This window comes from the organism of the source record quoted next, unplaced genomic scaffold (assembly GCF_019419815.1).
Source record: "Pyrus x bretschneideri cultivar Hongxiangsu unplaced genomic scaffold, Pyrus_bretschneideri_v1 Contig90, whole genome shotgun sequence".
In the NCBI taxonomy this organism is placed as follows: domain Eukaryota; kingdom Viridiplantae; phylum Streptophyta; class Magnoliopsida; order Rosales; family Rosaceae; genus Pyrus; species Pyrus x bretschneideri.
Window position 1 is genome coordinate 1,095,338 of NW_025999832.1, and position 15,664 is coordinate 1,111,001.

At 37.0% G+C, this 15,664-nt stretch overlaps 1 protein-coding gene across 1 annotated transcript; it reads left to right on the forward strand.

Annotated features, from left to right (window-relative positions):
* The first annotated feature begins 5,430 nt into the window (after window positions 1-5,430).
* LOC103964299 lies at window positions 5,431-6,669 on the forward strand. The gene has a single exon (XM_009377219.2). The coding sequence runs from the start codon at window positions 5,431-5,433 to the stop codon at window positions 6,667-6,669; it is 1,239 nt and encodes a 412-aa protein (XP_009375494.2).
* Window positions 6,670-15,664: the final 8,995 nt, after the last annotated feature.

A 15,664-nucleotide genomic window follows, 5' to 3' on the forward strand; every position in this document is an offset into this window, starting at 1 on the left:
TTTGAAAATGAAAGGAATTCTTCATCGTTAAAGTTATAACTTTAAACATTCTATAAAGATAGAATGTATATGGGAGACATAGTCTATATACATGGGATGGAAATCTATAATGATAGATTTCAAGATATAATTGGATTATATCAATCCCTAAAATAGACAATGAGATGCTAGGAAGTTTCTCATATGATGATAAACTTCAATTAGAATGACAATTCTAGTGAGACTAGGAAGTTGTTCTTCTCAAAGGGAATGTACCCTTTGACTCCCAAAGAAATAATACGTAAATAGAATCCTTTATGCATACGCAAAAAGGTGATTTATGTATTACATATTGTATGAAAACATTGATATAAGTTGTACCTAGAACGGTACAAGATGATATCAGTGCAAGCCCAGGATCAGAACCATGGCAACTGTCAAGTGAATCCTTAGGTATTTAAGAAATACTAAGGATGGATTCCTCAAGAATGAGGAAGAATTAGAGTAACATAATGGAAGCGTAAATGTATTAGATTATGAATCTAATCCATCATAGAATATCTCTTCATTATGAATGAAGTGATAATGAGATATCTCTTTATTATGACTAAAGAAATATTTGGGTGGAAACGTTAAAAGTAATGACTTTAATGTGTTCCATCATGTATGCAAAATATATTGCCATATAGAAGCTTACAACATTGTTGTTTGGATGGGAAAGTTCATTTATGAACTCTCCATTCGGTTCCAACCAGAAAGTGTATGACACTAATGGGGCGATAGCTCAAGCCAGGGAATCAAGGTCTCATCAAGGTCCGAACTCAAATGAGAGACTAAACCACATGATTGAGAATCATGTATAATGGTGACGTCGTTATTCTCAAGGTTGCTTCTATGGATAACATATAGATATCCATTGTCTAGGCCGACTTCTCAGCCATTTATGAAATGACTACAGAAGAGGTATCATCACTGATGACTAAGCTGATTGGCTCTAGTGCAAGTGGGAGATTGTTGGAAATGTGCCCTAAAACCAATCATATGATGATACTTTATGGACATTTCACATGTTAAACTAATCTAGTTTAATATTAAGGGCAAACATTATTGTTTGAGCCGTCTCATATAAATGTTATATGCTTAAACGATAAGTCCAAGGAATATGTGATTGGAAGAATGCGATCTAAAGAAGTTAGATTCATGAGACCATTCTTTCGTTGACACATCCTAAACGTTCCTGATCATAGGATTGTCAATTGGGCATTGACAGTCCGTTAAGATCAGTACGTGCTATGTCTTCTCTCAGGGAGAGTGACTAGTCTCGAGTCATTGGCGTGTGTGACATCAAGACAAGTACGTAGGTGCTCAATAGAGAATGAGTTCACTAAACACGATCAACGAAGAGTTCTCATATTCATGTCACATGAGAACTCATGGTTGGGATAATGCAAATTAGTCTTTTGACCTGAGGCATCACAGTTGTCTTGTGGTTAGGTCCTTAATCTTTGATTATGTCAAAGTCACTCCATCAGGAGGGTGTCCATGACATCGTTGGGGTTAAGCCACTTAGCCATGGAGGCAAGTGAATGCGCAACAAGGGATCTCTAACCTTCAAACTGTTTGAGGGAGAATACTCTATGATATGATTAAGAATCTTTGGCCAAAGTATGAATGAGATTTAGGAATGTGTTCCAAATCACATTCAAGGTAATCATATAAGCACAAGACTCACATTGGATAGTAGACATGAATAAACTATCAAACCAAACAATGTGGTCAAAAGTATTGTATTAGAGAAAGACCGTATTGCATTTGTAATCCTAAAACTGAATAGGTTCTCCACCTCTTCTGATTAGCTTGGGTAACCATGACATGCTGTTAGGCGTCAACCATGGTTTGTGGAAGCCCTAAAAGTGTATTATCACTAACAGGAGAATTGAAAGTAAGTTTCAATTCACAATCGATTAGAAAGAGTTTTAATCGCCCACTGCCTCGCTAAAAGGAACCTAATGGATCGTTCACCGAGTAAGGTAGAGTTTGAAGAAACAACGGAGATGAGTAAGAATAATTAAATGGTTTAATTATTTATCTAAGGCTAGGATTAATTAATATGTTAATTAATCAAATGAATAAGTTCGTTAAAGACCTCGGGTTAGTTTTGGGCCGCAAGGCCCAATGGGATTTGAATGTCAAGCCCATTAACTCAAGTTGTATGACAACTTGAATAAACAAAGGGCTTGAAAGCCCAATAAACCCTATAGGCTTGCCATGTTAGAAGAATAGGGCTTTTGGTCCATTAGGTCACTTATTTGAAGGGACTATATAAAGGACTTTATAGCCTAAAATTTACATATGGTAATTTTTGGGGAAAGGATGAGAACACAAGCTCTCCTTTCTCTCTAAAATTTAGGCCACCTTGGAGGGATCATCTAGCAATCAAACTCCTCCAAGGTCACTCATTTCTTCTTCATTATGCCTTAGTGATGAATCATTAGAGGTTCTCAATTTTGGGAACTTGGAGAAACCTTTTGATCCATCCAAATCCATGGATCTAAGATGCAAGGAATGAAGGCCCTGTCTTTGGGTGATTAGCCTTTGCTTATGCAAAGAGGAATCTACAAAGGTATTGATTTCTCAACTCACTTTGTTTTGAGTTGAGTCTTGGTTCACCTATCTACTAGGCTTTGAATTTCATGGGTAAATGTTTTGTTTTAAGTGCATACAAGCATGATTCCGCCTTTAATTGTTAATTGCATGCTATTGATGTTGCTTAAATGAACATGTTTTTCACAAATCTTCCTTCAGCTACGACCCTTCCACATACCAGTGAGTGAGCTTTTGTTTTCCGTATATACCTATATACATATTATTTCCCAGAATTTAGTTTGAATGCTTCGTTATATGCCATTCCTTTTATGTAATTAGTGGTTATGCATGATTAGTAGCATATACGTTTAATTATATATTCGATTATGCATATGTCATATATATATATGTTGGTGCTGTGGAGGCATAGGTAAGTGCCAGGTAAGCGTTATTTAACGATTGCATTAAATAGTGGTTAGAAATGCTTAGAGAGCTCATAACCTGCACCCCCGGTGTTAGTGCTCCCGCCCAGAGTAGGGCACAGTCCTTCACGTGTTGTTCACCTCCCGCACCACACACTCAGCTTAGATTCAAGTTAGGTGCATAGTCTTGTCGTACAGACCACCATAGGTGGTTCCGACTCGTAGGTGACCCGCGATTATTCGCACAGCCTTCATGTGATCGTAGCACTAGAGCGTTCATATGTATTACACCCAGGCCTGTTGTACAGACCACTATAGGTGGTTCCGACTCGTGGGCAGGTTTAGTGATTAAGTTTGAGATTTGAGCTCTACATTTAGCCGTACAGGTCACTTAGGGAACTCCGGCTGTCAGATTATTATGCTATTGATGTGATTTATACCTGAGCACTTGCATGTTATTATGAGGTTTCGAGATGGCATACCTGTGAGCATGATTGGCATACCTTTGAGCATGACTTGGCATATCTACGTATATGTGTTTATTTTCTGGGAAGTATACAGGTTTTACGGTGAGGGGTTAGAATGTATTTTATGAAATGATTTTCAAAGATTTGGTTTTTGCCCACTCACGCTTTTGTTTTTCGCCCCTCCAGGTTCTAGTAGCTTAGCGGGTTCGGTGGTTTTCCCAGGGGACGTTCCGGCATTCTGACAGACACTCACCTATGTAGGGTCACCTTCGGGTGCACTATTGTTGTATCGTTTCTTTTTGACTGCTGTAGGCTTCAAGCTCTGAATTCAGCGTCTTACTTTCGCTAGCACATACGTCATCACATTATATTTGCTAGTTTTTAAATTATTCGTACTTTTATATTACTGTTTTTAGCTTCCGCACTGTGCACATGGCTACGTCACTTCCACGTGACGGCCAGCATGCCCTGATCTCGGTTGGGGTGTGTCAAATCTTGTCTTCAGATTCTAACAACTCTAGATCGAGAGTGTTCCTCAGCCGTAGTCGCTCGGTCTAGAAGTCAATAGTGCGATTCTACATCACTACTACATTCATCTTATTCGCCCAATTCACCTCGGTGGCTAGGTGACACGCCCACATCAATCACAAAAAGGACGTAGTTAGTTCTTAGTTATTCGATCTGCGCGCCATGTAAGCTTGGTAGTTTTTGGGTCAATAATTGTTTATTTCATTTGATGTGCTTGTTTGAAGAAACATTCAACTCAAGCTGCTAACTACGTTCTTATTGCGAAATGTCGAAAGCTATATTTATAATCCGAAAATGTATGGTTTCTAAAATATAATCAAAATAAATGCTTCTAGCTAGCTAGTAATGCCATTGAATTTTTTCCACCTTCGGATTGCATCTAATGCTATTGTTTGTTTGTTTGTATGTTTTTTTTTTTTTTTTGAACAAATGATAAATTGTTTGTTTGAACAAAACCGGGAGAGGTCGTTGAAGGTGGGCTGAGGCTTTTTGAGGGACGTGTGTGGGTTCTTTTTATACATATACTCAAACTATAAGCATATTTTTAAAAGAAAATGTTAAGGAGACTACATTGTATCATCTCAACGGAGCAAGCATATCTTTTTACGCTAGCAAAATGTAACATATAGCTATGATTCCAAGTGAAGCAATGCATATATGGCACCCCGAAGTCGCTGTTTTTGTTACAACCAATTACGCTTAATTATAGCAGGTTGATAGGGAAAATTACACTCCATGCATGCTATGCATGAAGGACGAAGCAATGGCCAAACTCAAATCTCGTTGCACCAGCCATTTCTTTCTCACGGTAAAATTTGGCTTCATCCATCTTTTAAGACCTCTCCCTTCTCTCCCTATTTGAAAGCCTATCTGTAAATTAACTGTCCCATATATCATCTCTCCCATCCCCCAATTGTACATATCATTTTAAACTAGACCAAAAAAAAAAAAAAAAAAAAAAAAAAAAAAAAACAACGCCTCTCTCTGTAGTCCTCCCTCCATGAATCTCTGATCGGCTTGTGATGTGGTTTTCACTCACAATGCCTCGCTAATTTACACATGCATCGTACAAGTTATGATGATGATGATGACGAGCAAGTAAAGTGGATTAATTGGCGGAGAATCACATTAAACACACCGATCTGGGTCGAAAATTCAAGAGAAATGGAGGTGCAGAGGATGAGGCAGTTGATGTTGTTATGGTCTAGAATGCAAAGCACTCGTGTGGCTCTCGTGGGTGGGAATCACACCGCCGCCCGGTTTTGCACTCGCTAAATTCTTTTGGCTTTCCGCGCTAAATCTCCCTCTCTGTCCCAAAACAATCCTTCATCGGCTCTCTTTTTTTCTCACAATTCAATATTTTACCTGTCTTCGCATCGGCCGATTTATCAGTCTAGTAATTCTCGAATTTTGCGCACAGCATTAGTACTCAATTTTTTTTCACGACTATGGCGGTCAATTTGATCCAAGGTTTCCATACCAAACACCAACCGAAGCATGCTGCTCCAATCGGATTGTATCCAGATGCCAAGTACTTGGTTATTCAAATTCCGGATTCCAGAGCCTTGATCCTCGTCGCTCGTTCTTTCATCTTGGCTTTGTGCATCGTCTCACTCCTATGGTTGCACGCACTCATCCCCATTGCAACCACTTCTCTGCCTGACATAATTAGCTCATCCGACATGCTTAATCTGGAGCTCCTGCCTTTGATCTTCAGGGACTTGGCCAAAGAAGGCCTATACAAGAGAGGCACACATAAAGCTGTTTTTGTAAGCAGTGGGGACGAAGAAGCTGCCAAAGCATCTCAGATCTTCGATAACGAAGATATTAACGAAATTGAGCTTATCAACTCCGACAAACAAAGATCAATCCCTGAAAACTCAATTGACTTTGCATTCGTCTCTGCCTTCCCTGCCGCCTCACAGTTCGTCGAAAGGACTATTAAAATCGGTGGGATCATCGTGCTTCAGCTCAGCAATGACGCCTCCAACAGCTTCAAGAAGCCTGACAACTACAAGCTGGTGTACTTGAGGCGATTGGACACAACCGTTTTGGCAATGGGGAAGACCAGCACCCACGCAACTGAAACTTCATCCTCTACCACAAGCTCTCCCAGAAGAAGAAGGCTCTTGGCTGAGGAGGCAAAGAAGGAGGCGTTGAAGAGGCTAGAAGATGTGCTTCTAGAACCCCCTAGAGCCGCGTCTCGGAAATCAAGGCGGTACTTGAAGCGAACGAGGTTCCTCCCAGACTTGATGGGTGACTCGCTCGAGAGCTACCCTAGAAGGGTTTTCATTGACGTAGGATTGCCGGAGAAGGAAGGCGGAAGTGGGACGAGCTGGTTTGCGAAGAACTACCCTACCCGGAACAAGAACTTTGAGATGTACAAGATCGAGACCGTGACAGAGGAGAGTTCCGGGAAGGAGGTGGTTCAGACTGGAATGTCAGAGTGGCTGAACAAGAATGTTAAGGAGGAGGAGTACGTGGTGATGAAGGCCGAGGCCGAGGTGGTGGATGAGATGGTGAAGAGTAAAGCGATTCATCTGGTGGATGAGCTTTTCTTGGAGTGCAAGCCACAGGGACATAATGGGAAAATTAATGTTAGGAGCCGCAGAGCATATTGGCAGTGCTTGGCATTGTACGGGCAGCTTCGGGATGAAGGTGTTGCGGTGCATCAATGGTGGGGTTAGACAGAAAAAAGTTTCCGGGCATAAAGAGAGAGAGAGAGCAGAGGGAGTTGCACGAGTTCAGAGAGAGAGGTAACAATATAGCAAGCAAAAACTGTCCTTGTTTTGATTATTTTTCTTCTTTTTTGTTTTCTTTTTCGATTGCATTTGTTTTGTTGGTGTGTACTATTTTGTATGTATGGACTTAGAGTTCATATAATTCATCGTCATGAAGAAGAAACTCTCTGCAAGATCTTGACGACGAAAAAAGAAGATGAAGCGTTTGTGACACGAGGGATGGTTTCAACAGAAAGTTGTACGGTGTTTTGTTCTTAAACAAACAAAGAAATACAGAGAGAGAGAGAGAGAGAGAGAGAGAGAGAGATATACATATATATAATGTGCTGTTGCTAATTATGTCATTGATTTTTCGTTCTTGTATCATTTATTCATGATTCAGAGCTAAGCTGCTCAGATGTGTATGAACTGGGATCACAGTTTTACAGGATAGTGAGAAATTTCAAAGTTTTCTCATATATCGGACGTCTAATTTCAGCTTCTTTTAATAATATTATATATGCATTTTGTTAGGTTTTTTTTTTCTTTCTCTCGTGTGGATTTGAGTTCTCTAGTTTCACCAACCTTGTGTTAAAAATGTTCTATCTTGCCTTTGATACGGAAAGGTTTGAGCCAGTTTGGGTTTAGCCCAGTAGTGAGAGTGGTGGGTCGGTAGGAGTAGGCTAAAGATTCAAAGTTCGAAACTCTTCTTTATAACCCGAAAGTTGTCAAGAATTTGCCTGTGGATAATTAGAGGGATATTTGCATTTTTGTTGAATTACTCAACGCCTTATTCATGAGGCAAAAAAAAATTGAAACTCATTTGGATGTTTTTTTAAAATGACTGAAGGCGTTTTTAGAGAAAATATTTTTTGGTTCCAAAATCACTTAAAGTGTTTTATGCAAGAAACACCAATTATGTGTTTCTTCCATGAAATACTTTAAGTGTTTTTTCAGAATTTACTTGCATTTTTACTAAGGATTAGTTTCAAAAATATTTTCATCAAAAACTCTTTTAATCATTTTAAAAACACATCCAAACGAGCTCCTAATTACCTTCAATTGCTTGTTTTCCCTTTATATACTAATCTACAAGCAATAATGGATGGGAGATGTGGTAACCGATACGGGACCTCAAATGTAAGAGTAAATGATCATAATGACTTGTTTGCTTTTGTTATATGTGTTATGGTTTTGCTCACCAAAATTGTTGGAATAGGTTTGTAGTCGAAATCTGGACGAATAAATGTTTGACAATATCATACACGAATGTGCACAATTACTTGATCAACCATGCCGACCAGCAACAATATTATGGTTGTTCAGAGTGTTTAAGCGGCTGTATGACAATGGTTGCAAAGGGTTTTCCAAGTGTTTAGGCATGTTCACGCCGCACTAAAGCAAGCAATGATTTTTTTTTTTTAAAAAATTTCTTTAAGGATTTATATTCTTACTTCAACAAAATAGTATTAAATTTAACGAGAATTGCAAGAGAGATGCCAAGAGGGTTAGAGCAGGTTACAAAGAAATTAACAAAAAAGGGATAAGCGAATTCTTTTAGTCAAAGTTGTTTCTTCCTACTAAAGGAATTTCTCAAGGCAATCACAAGGACATGAACACAAATTACTAAACCTCGTTAAATTATTGTGTTCTTGTGTCTCTGTAGCCTAAATGGCTACTGTTATTGTTATGTGAAGCAAGATTCTAAAAAACGTTACACGGTAGTCAGGCGACGGGTTGATACCTAGTGCCTAGGCGGCTAGGTGGGGCCTAGGCTAATTTAATTAAATTTATTAATAACATATAAATAAGTATCTACTTACACTCTAAAAATAAAAATATATATACTTGTATTGAGAATTTAGGAAAGTTAAAACTTAAGCCATATTGCCGTCATCATTGACAAATGCAACAAAAAATAAGAAAAAGACCAAAAGTCAAATTTGAAAATTCACTATTTTTTTTTTTCAAACGATAGATTTATTAGATTAGATGTTAGATTAAGGAACCGATGAGATTTGAACTCACACAGTGGTGCAAGAATAACACTCATCTCCACCATTGTGGTAGAGGGCCACTTGCTGAAAATTCACTAACTAGGTAGGTTATTAAAAAAAACATTTAACTTAATTAAAAAAAAGGTAAATTACACAAAACTATCTCCACTATGGATCACACCATAATTTCATACCTTATGTTTTAGACATTACAATATCACATCTCAATTTACGAATTCGTTGCAATGTTAGACATTTGTTAAAAATTCCGTTAGTTTATCTGTTAACTGTTGTTGTGACAAAAGTAGGGCCATACGTTTAATGACCTATCATCAAATTTGTATCACGTGACAAAAATAATAATTTAAAAAAAGTTTAATAGTTTAATAATGCCAAAAACAAGAAAACATATTTAAAATATAATTACATTAGTTAATTAAAAAAAGAGGTATTCATCAATTCCCCCCCTAAACTTGTGACCATTAGCCAATTTCCCCCCTCAACTTTAATTTTGGCCAATCTTCCCCCTCAACTCTCATAATTAGTCAATTTCCCCCCTCAACTTTAATTTAGCCAATTTCCCCCCTCAACTCTTATAATTAGTCAATTTGCACCTTACTGTTAATTTTTTAATTTGATCATAATTAAACAAATGTGTGTAAGAAACTAAATAAGATGTATGTTAATCATGTTCCTATATCTTTATCCTATTAAAAATAGATTAAAATTTAGAATTTTACAATTTATCATAGATAGTATTATTAGTCATAATAAATCAGTATGGAGTAATTTTATTTGATTTTTGACTATACAAAATTGATAACGAAAAGGATTGATGTATAAATTTTTGTATGTGAATACAATTTTCTTTATAAAAGTGAAAGCTAAGTTCAAGTAAATTGCAGAGAATCGAGCTTTAGTGAAAAAATGGCTAGTCTATTCATAATTTTCGACTCCTTATTAAGAATAACCCATTTTATTGAATAGGTCTGATCCATGAGTTTAGGATTATTATTTCTTTTTGTTATTATTTCTTCTTCTACATGCTTTAAACCCAATTCATAACTTTTTCTTATAATCAACCCACATCACATACTAACTGTATTATGTTTTTGTACATTTTACCTTATATTATGCATGTGAGTTTATGTTAATTTTAGTACTTTGTTGGAAGTTATTAGAAAGATTGAAAATTAAGAAAAGAATAGATGGAAAATTAAAAAAAAAAAAATTAACAGTAGGGTGCAAATTGACTAATTATGAGAGTTAAGGGGGAAAATTGGCCAAATTAAAGTTGATGAGGGAAATTGACTAATTAAGAGAGTTGAGGGGGGAAATTGGCCAAAATTAAAGTTGAGGGGGAAAATTGGCCAATGGTCACAAGTTCAGGGGGGAAATTGATGAATACCTCTTAAAAAAATATACAACAATGAAAAGGATTAAACAATAAACAACCATCTTTCACTTCCCACTCTAGTCCCCCAATTCCACGACCACCTGCTTTCCCACCCAGATGCAAATCATGCAATCTTCAACCCAGAAATAACGCCAACATGCCGCCTGCAAATTAAATCGGAGCAGGTACAAGAATTTGTTTGGGTCATTGCAGTTCAGTCACGTGGGGAGTCGCCGCTCTCGCTGGAGTTTAAGTTGGTGGAGTTAGGATGGTGGGTTGGGGACTGCGATGTGAATTGGGGAATAAGGTTAATGGAGTTCTGATGGTGGATAGCAATTTGGGGCCGAGGGGTGGGAGAAAATAGGGCTTATCTACTTTCATTTTTTTTTTTTTCATTATTTTAAATTTTGTAAATTTTTTAATTAACTAATTTAATTACACTTTTTTTTGAACAAAAAAGTATATTTTAAATATATTTTCTTATTTTTGGCATTATTAAATTATTAAACTTTTTTTAAAATTATTTTTTTTTTGTCACGTAGCACAAATGTGATAATATTTCGTTAAACATGTGCCCCAGCTTTTGCCACGTCAGCACTTAACAAATAAGCTAACATAATTTTTAACGAAAGTCTGACATTGTAACGAATTTGTAAATTGAGGTATGATATTGTAATGTTTAAAACATGAGTTATGAAATTGTGGCGCGACACATAATTGAGGTAGTTTTGACTAATTTACCTTTAAAAAAATTAAAAAACAATGGAATTGCCTAGCATCTGCCTAGCCCCCTCCTAGCCCACTTAGCCACTACCTAGCCCGTCTAACCGCCCAGCTGCCTAGCCTTTACCCGATTTTTCTCCATGAATCGGCGTAAATCGCATTGGTCCTCCATTGCCTAGGTCAATTTTTAGAACACTGATATGAAATCCGAAATAGTTCATTTCAAAGATCACCAAGTCATAATCAGAGATTCAGAATAAGAAAACTCCAATATTAAGCTCTCTTTCCCAAAACTACCACATAGTAATTATGTAGATATCGAAATTTCGGTGAAAATAAATGTTCACCAACACATTGAATTCAACATGTAGGGCTTACATGCCATGAACCATGAGTCTCACAAATCTTACACATGACATATATATGCCATCAGAATCGAACTAGTCATCAAGAGGGACATGTGCCAACACTTGACAGAAAGAAATTAAGGAATTATTTTATTTTTTTAAATTAAACAAATTAATTGATTTAAATTTGAAACAAATGAAAATACCAAATCGGGAAAGATTGATTTATTTGATTTTTATTTGATTAAATCAAATATTAACTGATGAAGTCAAATCACGAACCAAGCCACAAATCAAATCTCAGTCCTTTCGTCTATTAATCAGACCACAATCATGGCCAAATCCACTCGTAGGCAAGACTTGGAGAGCCTATAAATACGAGGCTCCAAGACAAAGAAAGGGGCGACGGCAAAGGTTTGCCTATCACTCACTCTGGTTCTTCTAGTCTTCATACATCTACTCATACATTTGATTTGAACAATGTGCAGCACCTTCCTAATTTGAAACAAGATTTGATTGCTGCAAATCGATTTATCATTGATAATTGGTGCTCCATTCATTTATATCCCTTTCACTTCATTGTGAAGGATCTTACTTCGGGGAAAAGGCTTTTTAAAGGCCCTGTCAAAGCTAAATTCTATCCATTTCTTGCACCTTATGTTGCTGGCAATCATCATGCTTATGTGACCAGTGCTAAAGCTTCTCAGGGTATCTGGCATCAACATTTAGGCCATCCTTCTTTCAAAATTTTAAATAAACTAGCTTCACGGTCTAGTATCTCTCTTTCAGATAGGATAAATAAATTTGTGTGCTCTAGTTGTGCTTTAGGTAAATGTTCTCGAAAATCATTTACCTCTGTTCCTTATAACACAAGCAAACATTTTGAGCTAATGCACACTGATGTATGGGGTCCTGCACCCATTTCTCGTTTTAATGGATATCAGTATTATCTTCTCTTGGTTGATGATTTTACCAAGTATTCTTGGTTCTTTCCATTAAAGTACAAATATGAAGTTTTCAGTACATTTGTTCATTTCAAATTTGTGGTTGAAAACATGTTGCGATTCAAAGTTATTACTGTGAGATTTGACTCTGGTGGTGAATTTGTCAATCATAACTTCTCTGATTTCTTTCAAACACATGGGATCTCTCACCAACTCAGCTGTCCTCATACTCTAGAACAAAATGGTTGTGCTGAAAGAAAGCACATGCATTTAGTTGAAACTGTCTGAACTATTCTTGCAGCATCTCAAGTTCCTCACACCTATTAGGTTAAAGCATTTTCAATAGCCCTTTATCTCATCAATCGAATGCCCATTGGTGTCAAACCTTCTCCTTAGGAACTATTATTTCATAAACCGCCAGATTACACAACTCTCAAGGTCTTTGGTTGTAGGTGATTTGCTTGGTTAAAACCTTACACCTCCTCTAAACTTGATCCTAAAAGCAAACCTTGTGTGTTTTTGGGATATGGCCTCAATCACAAAGGCTATAGGTGTTTGGATGCTCACACTGGGAAACTTATATTTCCAGACATGTAATCTTTGATGAACACACATTTCCATTTCATCATAACCAATCTACTGTGGGTCATCTTCCTCCAGTTCAACCTATTTCCAATTCATCCTCCATCCCAACCTCATTAACCTTTACTCATTCCTTTGATCTTCCTTCATCATCTGCTTTATTAAACACTGCATCTATATCACCCTCACATTCCAATCCTTTACCTACTTCACCTACTCTTTCATCCTCAGATTCCAATCCTTTACCTATCTCATCACATTTCCACCCTCTTCTTCTTATCACTAATCTTCATCCTATGACCACTTGATCTAAGTCTGGTATTTTCAAACCTAAGGCTCTCTTAGCAACCAAACATCCTCTCCCATCTCATCTATCTCCTGATTACACACCTTCCACATATCTTCAAGCATCTAAACACTTGCACTAAAAGCAAGCTATGCAGGAAAAGTTCAATGCCCTGCTTCAAACTGGTACATGGTCTCTAGTACCTCCTAATTCCTCTCAAAACTTAGTGGGGGTGTAAATGGGTTTTCCGTATTAAAAGAAAACCTAATGGCTCAGTTGACAGATACAAGGCCCGCCTTGTTGCTAAAGGATTTCGTCAGCAACAAGGTCTGGATTACAATGAAACATTCAGTCCAGTTGTAAAACCAGTCACCATTTGACTTCTCTTAACTCTAGCGGCTAAATTTGATTGGTTTCTCAATTAGTCAGATGTTAGTAATGCATTTTTGCATGGCAATCTCAGTGAGTCTGTGTTCATCAACCTTCGAGTTTTGAAGATCTTGCTCAACCACATCATGTTTGTAAATTGCATAAGTCTCTGTATGGCCTCAAACAAGCTCCCAGAGCTTGGTACGCCAAGTTAACAGCTGCATTACACTCTATTGGATTTTCTGGTTCACAAAATGATCATTCTTTATTTGTCAAGAAAGATGCTTCAGTGGTGTATGTCTTGGTGTATGTTGATGATATTCTAGTTACAGGACCAGATTCTGCAGCATGTAAAACTGTGATTTCTCAACTCTGTGAATTATTTCCTGTCAAGAATTTGGGATCACTTCATTATTTCTTGAGAATTGAGGTCAAGAGGTCTTTGAAGGGTATATTTATCTCTCAAACTAAATACATCCTGGATCTTCTCAAAAAGCCACACATGGATAGTGCCAAACCTTGTGCCACTCCACTGAGCATATCTAAATTAGATCACCCTTCTCCATTACTGTCCAATCCAGAAGAATACCGGTCCTTAGTTGGAGGGCTTCAATACTTAACCTAGACTCGACTTGATTTTTCTTTTGCAGTAAATTTAGTTTGCCAGTTCATATGAAGTTCACAAGAATCTCATTTCCAGGCTGCCAAATGCATTTTCAAATATTTGAAGGGTTCTATTGATGCGAAAATTATACGCACACAAATTAAACCCTCTTTTTGTCAATTGTAGTAAGTATGTAAGTAGGGATCGTTCTAGACCGGGGATTAGGAGGGCTTGCTAAAACCTCTAAATTGACTCAAAAACATAAAAACAAAGTTAAAAACGTTCACAAAGACTCAAAGGACTCAAAACAGGTTCAAAAGACTCAAAACTGCCTAAAAACACTAACTAGGCAGTTTCTGACCTTAAACACAAATTTGGACGAATTTAAGATTATAGGTTGATTCAAAACACTTTAAAACACAAATTAAGACACTTTAACACTAAACTAGACTCAAAGAATGCAAAACTAAAAGTTAAAACACTTAAACAAACCTAAAACCCAAAACAGCAACTAGAAGACCCAAAACTGCCTAAAAACCACTTTCTGGGTAGTTTTGAGCACCTACACTAATTTGGACGAAATTGGATGAAAACTTGAATCAAAATACTTAGAAACACAAATCAAAACACTTTCTAACTAATCTAAGACTTCAAATTAAAGGGGGATTTGTTTTGGACGAAAATTGAAATAACGAAACAAGTTAATAAACTAGACAGAATGTAAATATGAGATTGATGAAATGGAATGAATGGATGCTAGCCAAGGGGTTCATCTCCACACATGTTACACTTGCATAATAAAAAGATTTCCAATTGCATTTCAATAAATTATGAAACTCATCACCCCGGGTTAATTAGGTCCGCTTAAATTAACCTTCAAATCTTCCTAACGTTATTGAATTGGATGATTGCATACGACAACCCAAAACATTTCCCACAAGTCCCCTACATGATTGCATAATAGAGATGCAAGCAAGAATCATTACGCTCTATGAAAATTATAAGTGTTGACGAGGCATTCGTTACTATGATTGCATGAAACTTATGCCAAGAATTCGTTTAACGCGATTGTTTATAAGCAACCTCCACTACTTGTGAATATAAGTTCGTAACTATTAGGTGAAACTCACTTATATTCTAGCGTCATATTCATGCATGAAAATTAAGCGTGCACTCTCAATAAACATACATAAATAAGTTATCAATCAAACAGTTAAACAAATTGAATCCACGACTTATGAAATTCAATTAGAAGTAATCAAATCAAAACGCAAGCATAAACATATATTTCGAATCCCCCCCTAGCCAAAGGGGGGGTTTAGTTCCTCATGATACAAAACAAAGAGAATCAAAGAAACACCTAAACATTCCAACAACTCAAACTTGAATTGTATGAACGTTTAGGCCCTCTTCTCTTCCATTCCTCATTCGTACAAAACAAAGAGTATTGAAATTAAACATTGAAATCAAAGAAACACCTAAACATTCCAACAACTCAAACTTGAATTGTATGAACGTTTAGGCCCTCTTATCTTCCTCTTCGTTGTAGCACAAGGTCTAAGGATAGTTTTGGGGATTATGGATGAATGGATATGTGATGGAGTGAAGTGTTGGAAGTGATGGTGTTTGGATTGGTAGGGAGACTCACGACACAAAGGGAATGGTTGGTGTTTGTGACTGAAATGTGTATGGAAGAATGAATGAGAATGAGTGG

Excerpts from the sequence above, each read along its gene's own strand:
- LOC103964299 (XM_009377219.2), top strand. The coding sequence starts at position 5,431 with ATGGCGGTCAATTTGATCCAAGGTTTCCATACCAAACACCAACCGAAG.